Source organism: Alligator sinensis, unplaced genomic scaffold (assembly GCF_000455745.1).
Source record: "Alligator sinensis unplaced genomic scaffold, ASM45574v1 scaffold264_1, whole genome shotgun sequence".
In the NCBI taxonomy this organism is placed as follows: Eukaryota; Metazoa; Chordata; order Crocodylia; family Alligatoridae; genus Alligator; species Alligator sinensis.
The window spans coordinates 2610706-2622229 of NW_005841831.1; the positions used below are offsets into that span (position 1 = coordinate 2610706).

Here is an 11524-nt window from a genome sequence, read left to right on the forward strand (position 1 = left end):
TCTCTTTCCTGCCATGGCAGGGGGTCGGACTAGATGATCTGCCCAGGTCCCTTCCGACCCTAGAAACTATGAAACTATGAAATATAACCTTCAGATAATGCCCTTACCAGGGAAGGCTGCACTGTTATTATAATTCTTGCCTTTCACATAAGGAGCTAAATTGACTTTTCCTGTCACCCAGGAAGTATGTGACACCACTGGGATTAGAACTGATTTATTCACAGTCCCAGTGCACTGTGGTAACTGCAAGACCAGCCTTCTTATTTCAGCAATTATCATAATGATTTAAAACCAGATTAGAGGGTATATATAAAGGATTCAGTGAGATCTCATGTATCATTTCCTACCTAATTCCTACAATTCTGGATCTCAGCAAGTTTCTGTCTTGCCTGTATAAACTGTGAAAGAGGGTGTTCGCTTCTGTTGATCCAACAGAGGCTCGGCACCTGGGCAACTCACTCTTTTTCTTTTTCCCCTCTTTTTTTGTCCAGGTATCATATGTTTTCTGGTGAGTGCCTTGGGGGTAACTGCTGGAGCACATCGCCTCTGGAGTCATCGGTCCTACAAAGCAACTTGGCCCCTCAGAATCTTCCTGGCTGTTGCCAACTCCATGGCCTTCCAGGTAAGAATCTCTTGCATGTTGCCAGCCTTTAGAAAGAATCATTGGAGCCCAAAGCTGTAGACACACATACAATAAGGCAGCATCTTAAAAGCAGGTGCTTTTCTCCTATTGGATCACCTGAAGAAACATTGTCCTCTTAGAGTTTCAACTCTAGAGTCATGTTTGAGTTCAGCTTCTTCATCTTGCATCCTGAGTTGGGAGACTTTGAAACAAGAAATGCTGCTGAGATGGAGTGAGAGTTCCCAATATTGGGGAACTGGCTCAGGACATGCGCCAGTAGGAAGTTCTCCCAACCGCATGGAATTCATTCTTCTCCCTCTGAGGTCTGTTCTCCTGTCAATGGTTGTGTCTGGTTCCCATAAAAGGCTCTGCAGCATAAGAAACTAAGCTGCTCTCCTGTGATACATGGTCTCGCCTTCCCCTGGTCAAAAAAGGAAATACTTTTCCATGCAAAATGGCATTAGACCATAGAAATAAGTGTCCAGGAAGTCAACAAGGATAAGATTATATCTGTATTCCCTCAAACTGGATAAGAGAATATCAGACTCATCATAATTAATAACAGAATTCCTTACTTTGGTGGAGCTCTGTTCACTTTGGTAGAGTCACTCCAGCATGGAAGTAGTTTAACTTAAGGGGCACTTGAGCCAATAGGAAGCTAGCAAGTGCCACAAGCATCTGACAGGCACTTCATGGCATTGTCCAGGTCATGAGAGAACAGTGTTCTCTCATGAGGGGGATCAACAGCAAATAGGCAGAACTCTTTTCTCCCCAGCACCACCTGGGGTGACGAGGAATAATGGTAATAAGCTGATGGAGAATAGGTTTAGGATGGAGATCAGAAGGCGATATTTTACAGTTAGGATGGCCAAAATCTGGAACCAACTTCCCAGGGAGGTGGTCCTCACCCCTACCTTGGGCAAATTCAAGAGGAGGTTGGACGATCACCTGTCTGGGGTCTTGTGAACCCAGCATTCATTCCTGCCTGTGGCAGGGGGTCAGGCTAGATGATCTGTTCAGGTCCCTCCTGACCCTAGCTACTATGAAACTATTATAATCTGTGAAGCAGCTGAACAGATGCTTCTGGTCCTGCTTGTACAAGAAGAGGCTTCACTCAGTTGCCTGGGTGCAAAGTGAGGTCTCATGGATCCAAAGCACAAGTCATACTTTACTGGAATAAGAAAGTGCTTAGACTGTTGTGTCACAAAAGATGCTGTGAGTGGTGCTCTATCATGGGTAGAAAGCAAAGGAAGAACTGGCTCAGGACAAGAATTTTATGGAATTTGACTGTTTTTTTCTCTTTACCCAGTTACTGGTTGTGTTTTGAGGCACTGCATTATCTATCCTAACCAAATGGACTCTTGTTCATCAAGACTTGGAGTGCTGTAATAGAGCAGGTTGAAAAAAACTGTGTTTCTGAACTGTTCAACTTTTGAAGATTAAAAAAATTCCTATTCCTCACCTGGATGAAACCAAAGCCTTTCTGAATTTTCTCACAAAAAGCAAGAGGAAACAATACCCAAGGATAACTAGTAATTTGGTTAGGACATTCACTTGATTGATTAGGTTGATGTCTGTGCTGTTGTTCTCCAGCATCTTAGGTGAGTGCCTTGACCACCAGGCTATTCTGAAGTAGGTTTCTCCCAGTCTCTCCTGTTAGAGCTGCCCCACTTTAAATCAACAGTCAAATATTCTTTGAAGAAAGGACTTGAACATCACAACACAGGTGAGTGTCTTCCACAGTATAGGCAAATGCTCTAACCACTAGACTATCTTGAGGTAGGTCTCTTTCCACTCCAGAAATTCCATCTTTGTCAGGGAAGTTCTCAGGTCTAATTTTTTGTCAAAACTGGGTACTCTCCAAGAAAATTTTCAGTTTCAAGAAATCAGCTTCCTCCCTCTTCCCCCCCCCCCCCCCCCAAAAAAAAAAAAAAAAAAAGAAATTGTTAAGAAGTTTCCTGGCAGCTTTGATTGTAATGAATTTTTCTGAACAATGTCAACAAGCATTGTTCTCCCATGCTTTCCCTCCCACTGAGTAATTGTTGTGGGGTTCTCTTACATCCCTTCTCAAGCAGTTTGTTCTGGCCACACTTGGAGATGAGTCAGGGGATTAGCTGAACATTGGGTGTGGTCTAATTTGGTAATTCCCATGTGCCCAGGAAGCAGCTAATTAAGTCTGAGTACCAATGGGCATTAGGTTTGGTGCTTTCTGGTGCAAGGTGGTTTCTCAAGGGGGTGAGGAAAGATTAGGGAAATCACAGGGGATGGAAGAGACATATATTCTAGTCCCTGCTATCTGGATTGCTTAGACATTAGTTGGGTAAAACCTGGAAATAATCCTGAAGACAAAGACAGACATCCAAAAACTCCCCCTTCCCAGCTGAGTGCCTTAACCTTTAAGTTACAGATTGGGCTCCATCTTTGTCTTTGTTTCTCCAGCCTCATGGACCCAATCTCATGAGGCCCCTTCCAGCCCTAAACTTCTGTGAATCTGTGACTGATTTGTGGCTGCACAGTGGCTTAACTTGAAGAGGATAGGTGAAGGGTGCCCCTACCCAAACTCTGCTTAGAAAGTTTGAACCCGCTCAGGCTGTGGAGGACCTGGAAGCCCAGGTCACCCATATTCTGGTCAAGTGCTCTCACTCTTAAGTTGTTATGCAAAATGTGGGTGACAGCAGGGGCATCCTTCCTGGCACTCAGTAAGTGCCTTCCCTTAGGAGCAGACTCGGCGTTCTGCATCCTGAGGGACCTAGAGGTGCCTAAGGTATGAGCCTGACTCGAGCACCTGAGCTCCAAGGGAGGGCCTGAGTTGGGAGACATTCCTAGACTCAGTGTTCCCTACTGACTAGCCTGAGGCAGCTCCCCACCCAGCATCCAGGCTCTCTAACTTGCCCTTAGGGGGCACCCAGTTCTTCCCATTGATATAGGGAGCCAGAAAACCTAAGCCTGTTTCTTTCAATCACCCTTCTGCAGCAAGGGTCCTAACGTTTTAGGAATTGCAACATCTCAGTGGAGGCACCTAAGAAATCAGTATGGACTCTACCTGCCTTTTCTCTTTATCACACTTTTCCCATCTCTAAAATAGGGATGATAATGCTGCATCCCTAATCTGTAGGGGGCACTGAGGAGAAATCCCGTGTACATATGAGGTTAAGGATATTGCAGTGATGGTTGCCATAAATGTGCCTGAATAATGGCATTGTTATCCAGCTGTAGGATGGGAGGATATTTACCTAGATTTTCAAAGCACTTTGCGATCTTTTTATAAAGCCAGTAATGTAAATACAGATCTTTTTTATTATTATGATTAGTTTGGACAAGATATACCTTACTTAATAAAATTATTAATATTTCAACATTTTCCAAGCTGGTTTTGTTCTGATTTGTGTTCAAGAGAATTTTCTTTCTATGAAGGTGGTATTTTATTTTTAATAATTCTCAGAATCATTTATTTCCATTCGCAAACCGAAATCTTTCATTTTTGAGAATGTTTGTTTGATGCCTAGCACACACATACCACTGTCTGCTTAAACTGACCAGTCAGGTTTGGCAATGCAGAGGAGGAAAAGGAAATCAAGGCCTGAAATGGATTGATTAAAAGATGAGGTTAAAAAAGGGAATCAACATAAAGGAAAAAATCAAAATGTTTAAAGCAAAAATGTCTCTTCTTGAACTGGAGCCAAGTTTGTTTGTTTGTTGGTTGTTGTTTGGGGGTGTTTTTTGTTGCTTTGACCAATCTTTGAAGTAAATAATGTGAACTTTGAAATCAGTTGGATTTAGATGCCTGATCTGTGTAGGCAGCTTTGTAAATCCCACTAGACCTCTATCTGCATCTCTAGACATAGAAATGCTTTAAGCAAATTTGGCCCTAACTCTGTGCGTTGCTGATTTTGTAAGTCTTCTGCCCACATTCATTCCAGAATGACATCTACGAGTGGGCCCGAGATCACCGTGTTCACCACAAGTTTTCTGAGACAGACGCAGACCCTCACAATGCCAGCCGCGGCTTCTTCTTCTCCCACATCGGCTGGCTGCTAGTGCGCAAACATCCTGATGTCATTGAAAAGGGCAAGACACTAGACCTGTCTGATCTGAGGGCTGACAAAGTGGTTATGTTCCAGAGGAGGTGAGCTGTGGGGTGCCTGTGCAGTGAAGGGGGAGGCTTAGCTTTCCTACTCTACTCGGATGTGCTGGGAGCCAAAGGGACTCAGAACCATTGTGTATCATTATAAGCCAAAACCAGCCTTCACTAGAATCCCCTATAGCAGGGTAGTCAAATTTACCTGGGCCCTTGGACCAGATCTGGACTGCAGTGCTCCTCACAGGTTATATTCAGCCTGGGGCATGGGGGTGGCCACTGTGGCCACTATGGCAGCAGTGGCAGGTCTGGTAGTAGAGAGGGGTCTGGAGGCATTGAAGGGTCTGGTGGCAATAGCAGCAAGAGGTCTGGGGGCAGGGGTCTGCCAGCAGCAGGAGGGGATCTGCCAGTGGTGGCAGTAATCTTGGGGGCAGTGATGGCAGTGAGCCAAGCTTGCCACCCATGGCAATGGCCAGCAGGGGCCAAAGGGCCCAGAATTTTGAAGCAGGCCCCACTCCACCACTTCCATAGTGGACGAGACAGAGCAGCACTGTGGGCCCCATGTTTGACACATCTACACACATAATCAGCTTTCAAAAGCATGCATTTCAGCAGGGGTCAGCAATGTACCCAGTAGTGGAGGGGTATGTAGTGGGGTGTGGAACAACCCAGCTTTGGTAAGATGTGGGCAAAGATTAGGACTTGGCTGCTTCTGCTGCTTCTCTCTGCTGCCCAGCTTTAGTGCAGCACAGAGAGAGCTCCCTCTTCCCCAGAGCCTCTGCCACCCAATTGCAGCATGGCACAGGCAGAACACCTCTCAGCTGAAGCACCAGGCACCCACCTGTGGCACTGTGCAGAGATCCTCATCTGCCAAAGCACCCAGCTGCAGGACAGCACAGGCAGAGCCCCTCTGCCTTCAAATACTGCTGAAGCCACATCTCCTTGAGCCAGAGCCTCTGCCACCCACCTGTGGCACCGTGCAGAGATCCTAAATGCTCTGCAGGCTAGATCTGGCCAGTGGGCTATAGGCTGCTGAACTTTGTGTTTGCACTACCTGGTCCCTACTTTGTGAATCTGTGCAGAAGTCCATGATGGAAAGTTTCCATCTAACTGTAGTTGAATATATACAGAAATACATTAAACCTTCTTTTTTTGGAGGGGGAAGGGAAGGGCTGTAAAGTCAGCTCAGGACAGGCTGGGTATACCACTGCTGTAGTGTTTTTGCTTCCCTGCCACTGTTGTCTCTACAGCCTGCCAGGGATGCAGTCTTACCCTGGGCCTAGGACAGGCACTAGACAGCTAGGCCTAAATTCCAGCATCCTTTTTCTTCTACACCTTTTTGTATACCTACATTCCCATGCCATCTACCACCTGGGGCCCTCTTCCTCCGGGCCCAATTTCTCCCCCTAATTTTATGCACTCCCTGATTTTTTTTGTTTGTATTTTTGTCTTCCCCCGGTACAGGGAAAATAGTGGGGTCAAAGGTAGAATATTTCTGTGCTTAACTTTCTTAGTGTCTTTACAATTAGCATCTCTCCCCACTTCCTAAATACTGACCCTTGTAAGTGTTCTGAACAGGCCCAATCCACAAACCTTCTCCTAGTGAACTCTCCCTCCCACTCACTGTCTCCCTCCCTTCTCTTTCTTGGCAGGTACTACAAGCCTTCAGTGGTGATCATGTGCTTCTTGGTGCCCACCATAGTGCCCTGGTATTTCTGGGGGGAATCCTTGGTCATCAGCTACTTCATCCCTGCTATCCTGCGCTACGCTGTAGTGCTCAATGCCAGCTGGTTAGTCAACAGTGCAGCCCATATGTTTGGCAACCGGCCCTATGATCAAAACATCAACCCACGGGAGAATCACTTTGTCGTCTTGGGAGCCTTAGGTGAATATGTGATGCCTTTTTAGATTCTGAAGCACCTGAAAAACTGAATAATACAATTAAAACCTGCTTCATTCACCGCTGAAATGTAGCTGTTTCTGGGGTGCAACACAGCAGCTGCTTTATGGGATACAGTAATAATGTATGAGTTTGGGAGAAGATGGGAAGGGGAACATTGTATCCAATTATAAACCTAAAGAAATGGAGTTTTGGGTGGTGGGAAGTGACTAACTACAATGGGCCAGACTCTCAGCTGATTTAGAGTAGCACAACTACATAGAAATTGGTGGAACTCTACTGAGTAATCCCAGCTTGCTCCACCTCTGATTGCCACCCCTTGTACAATAGCTGATTTCCAGGCCAACCTGATTGATGAAGATGCTTCTGCCCTGATGCTCTCTGATGCCCTCACTTGCTTGGAATCTCTCACCAGAGCATCTTTGCTAACACCATCAGTAGTGGAATAGTGGGGATGCTGAAGTGGAGAGCATCCACACCATAACATTTTCAGACCCTGCTCAGAGTATGGAGTAGAGAGCATAGTGCCAAAATTGCTTGAACCCAGATTTCACTGGTGCTTTCACTAATGGAAATGTGCTGGGAAGAGGCCAAAAGCTGGGAGATTTCCCTGAAAACCCTCAGCGTAGGCAACGCCACAGCATACATGGCACTAACTTGACACAGGGCCTGGTTTTGTTCCCAGTGAAGTCAAAAAGCAGATCTCCCGTGGATTTCGGTGGACAACAAGCCTATGGACTTCAGTGGGTGGAGGCTGGGGCTTGTAGTGGAAAAGAGTCAAGGAAAGCACAATGTGTTTTCAGCAGAGATTTTGGGGGCATAATGCTTTGAGGGAATTCAAAGCCAGGTTTGGGTGTTGGCAATGTCTTTTCCCTGATTTTCTATTTCAGGAGAAGGATTCCACAATTACCACCACACCTTCCCCTTTGACTATTCCACGAGTGAATTCGGCTGGCACTACAACTTTACAACAGCTTTTATCGATCTTATGTACTTCCTGGGTCTGGCCAGCGACTGCAAGAAGGTGTCCAAGGAAGTCATCCGGGCTCGGAAGATTCGGACTGGAGATGGGAGCCACAAGACTGGCTGAGTGCCAATTTCTCTCCTGCCACTTTTCTTCCCTCCTTTATTTCCCCCCTAAATGAGCTGGACAAAGGTTTAATGTTCTGTTTTACTAACTACTGAATAATGCTACCAGGTTGCTTATGATGATGATAATGATTTTAATCCACTCGCACACTGTGTTTTAACCTATGTATTTTAAGACCTATAACTTTGCTTTTTATAATGCTAGACCACCTCTCTCCCTCTTCTTCTCTTTCTTCTTTTCACTCTTCTTTTGTCTGTCTCTAATAAGATCTCTCTCTTTTCCTTTCCCCCTCTGACTCCTCCATCCTTTAATTTTCTGTGTATCCCTGGCAGTGATCTGATAGAAAGTAGCCTAGGGAATATCATGTAAGCTGGCTGTGTAGCATGAGTTGTGAGAGATCTGTACCAACCAGCTGAAGACTTGAGCCAAAGTCAGTGACTCTCTTTTCCCAAAAACTCTCCCTCTCCGATCTCTGTTTCTCTGACCTGACCTTCTCATAGCTGTTGACTCTTGGTCTAATAAAGCTGCTTTCAATGGGGCATGGCAGCCCCCTCTCCTTTCCTTGCTGGCACAATGTTATCTCCCAGACATTGTCCCTACTTTCATTTAAGGAAGCTGAGGAAAGGTGAGGCTGGGCCTGGAGAGGAGACCCCTCAAAGCTCTCATCTGGAGGGATGCAGGCAAGTGTACCATTTGGCTATAGAACATTGCCCAGGCCAGATTGGGGAGCATCATCTGCCTTACTGCCTTGCTGTAGTATCACAGTCTCTCTCCTTTCATTGGCCTGAAGCATCTCTATGCTCCACTTGCCTTGAACACACAAAAAAAAGCAAATACTGGACTCCAAGCTGCCTACTTCAAAAAACTGGAGAGGGACATCTGGGGATTAGGCAAGGGACATGTTTTTCAATGCCTTGAAGTGTACTTGGCTGGGAAAGTTTTTGGAAGTTACAGAGCAGACCACCGGTACATTTTTGCCAGGAAAAGGAACTCTTCCTAAATCAAGAGGCTGGGAGAAGCTGGAAGGATGCAAACCAAAGCTCCATTGCTGTTTTTAAGCTGCTTTATATGTTAAAGGATCAGGGTCCCTTTCTGTGGAGAATGACACCCTTAGTGCATATTTGTGTGTTCCATAGATTCTCTTTCCTGAGTGTGGTTAAAATGGGGCAGCTGATGTGCTTGCACCCCTCCAGTAACCAGGGAGGAAGCAAGAAGATACTCCAGAGAGGCAGGGGAGAGCTGTATTTATCAGTATGAGATTCACACAGTCTAATAACAAGTTCTGGATAGAAACCAACACCAAACCAGGCAGCACAGAGAGGGATAAAACAAGAGAAAGTGAAATGATATGACATTTCCAGGCCTTGCCTGACCCCTTCCTGTCACAGGCCATCTAGAAAGCAGGGCAGGCTGGGAGTACTGCATTGTATCTGTAGACTAGGCATAGACTTGGGTCTGAAGAACTTTCCTGCTTAAAAGTGCAGCAGGGCACCTTAGGGGGTTATGATCAACTCTCTCAACACCTCTGAAAGTGATTTGGGCACAGATTAAGGACACTGCCCATCAGATCCTGATTTCTGCTAGTGAGGGTGAGGGGGGAGCCCTGATTTTGGTGGGAAGCACTAGAGCAACTGTTGCTGACACTTGCATCTATTTGCTAAAGCATCTCCTCATTGTCACTCATGTAAACTGTTCCCATAAATCTCTAAGATATGAATGTCTCTGGCAGTATTACTGTCTGCTGAGCCATCTTAATCCCAGGTAGGACCTGAAAGCACAGTAGGGTGTGTCCATTGCCTCATTCCTTGGCACAGCAAGCACATTTCTCACTTCTTAATGGCATCTTATAATGTAGTCTTAAAGCTGACTGATTAAATGCCAGTTATGCTACCTGATGACCTGCGACATTTGTGAGCAGATGATTGAGAGGTGTGTTTAAAATCCTCCTGCATGCTATGTCCAGAACAGTTGTAGCTGTCTGGGACAGGATTGGTGTGCTGGGATCCTGTTCCCTTGGAAGTCCTTCACCAGACTGCACCCAGTTTATTTCCATTAGTGGTGGTAGTATTTTCTGCTCAAATGCATCCAAGCAATAGTGCAGAGGGTTGCCAAGGGCTGAAGAAAATGGACAGTTCTGGATGCTTCTTGGAATTGGGGCTGGGGACCTTAAGGCCTCTTGCATTTGATCTGGTGTGAAGGCATGTTGCATATCCTCAAAGCAAAGTTCGGAAAAGGGGGTCTTCAAGGGCAGGCTCCATTCTCTCCTCTGCAGGTCTCAAAGGTGGTAGAAGCCAGTAATGTGCATAGCAAAGCCCACATCCTGGGGACAGCAGAAAGCTCTTGCTATTATATAAGATGTTGGAATGAAGATGGCTATGACTATAATTTTATCCTACCATATAGAAAAAAATTGTCATTTAACAACCCTGGGCCAGCTTCTTCCAGGTCTAAATCCTAGTGAAGTCCCTGAATTCTACACCAAGGATGAATTTGGCCCATCCAGCATTTTCCCTCCCCTCCTCTCATGATCTTAACATGTTGTGTGACATAACCTAGAGCACATTCATGTGCCATGACATACTGCAGTGTCTAACCTCTTCTCAGAAATAAGCAGGCTTTTTTGATTCAGGGGTTCCTTTTAAATTCCCAGATCCTTGATCAGGTCTAAATATCCTGATGTGAGATTGAAGCCAAGTAGAAGTAACCCAACTGTCCTGATGTTTGCTCAGCTACTTTGTGGGTATATTGGCAAATATCTTTGGATGCCTTAAATCTTCAATATACATTGAAGCATTGACAACTATTGTAGGATTTGTTTTTCTTTTTGTGCTGAGTTATGGAAGTTGAGGGGTTTCTTAATTATTTTATTGCCTACAATAAATTGTGGGTGCATGTGATTTCAAATGTATTCAGTTACAATTTCTGTTAGATTAAGGAACTTGTGTTGGGGGGGCGTTTCTTGTTTTTTTTTGTTTTTTTTTTTTGGTGGTGGCAACATGCTTGTATTCTGAATGCATCTTCTGTAAGTTTAACTAAATTGAGTCAGAAAGAGAAGTGGAAGTCAATAAAGCAGCTGTGGATCCAAGTGGTTAGAGCAGCAGGATTCCTGGGTTATAATCCTAGTCCTGCCCCTAACCTGCTTTGTGGTTACAGGCAAGTCACTTAATTTCTTTGTGCCTCAGTTTCCGTATCTACAAAATGGGGATCACACCCTACCTCACAGGGATGTTGTGAGGCTTTAATACTTTTACAGCACTGTGAGATCATGAAGTGGGAGGTATAACACACGTGGTGGTAGCAACAGCAGTAAGTGAATTGACTGCAAACAACATTCTCAGCCCTGACTGTACCACGCAGGCTGGATTTCTGGGTGCTGGATAAGCGGAAAAAGGATTAGGTTGGAAAGTCGCGTCTGCACATTGTCTAAGCTCTGTTGTTATTGAAAAGTGAGTAGAATACAGGTCTCATGGCATAGGGTTTCTGCATTGTAGGATCTCCATGTTTTGTGTACTGAAAAAATGTTTTTTGAAATAATTTCTACTAATTTGGAAGCAGAAATCTGGTTGTGCTGATCTGAAGTGTTATTTGTTCATAATAAAAAGGTTATTTTAAAACTTGACTGACTGAGTGCCAATGGTTGGGCTTTCTGGAGCTTTTCGGGCAAACAAAAGTTATGCATTGTTGCTCACTAACCAGAGAATGGGGGTGGAGAGCAGAAGAGAGAACAGCGAATGAGCTTATTGGAGTGGTTTTCATTGCCAACCACAAGCGTTGAACAGTCACACCCCTGTAACCAGAAAGCTAGCTATCCCTTTTAGCAGGGGTTACTTCAGT

General features: G+C 45.1%; 1 protein-coding gene across 1 annotated transcript in view; it reads left to right on the top strand.

The window, feature by feature from the left end:
* The window catches only part of SCD (stearoyl-CoA desaturase), a 28692-nt gene extending 17388 nt beyond the window's left edge, over nucleotides 1-11304 (top strand). Inside the window, exons 3-6 of the mRNA XM_006014792.3 lie at nucleotides 492-622; nucleotides 4543-4748; nucleotides 6353-6585; nucleotides 7491-11304. Of these exons, the coding sequence (XP_006014854.2) occupies nucleotides 492-622; nucleotides 4543-4748; nucleotides 6353-6585; nucleotides 7491-7690 (770 nt within the window). The 3' untranslated portion in view covers nucleotides 7691-11304. The remainder of the gene's footprint in view (nucleotides 1-491; nucleotides 623-4542; nucleotides 4749-6352; nucleotides 6586-7490) is intronic.
* Nucleotides 11305-11524: the final 220 nt, after the last annotated feature.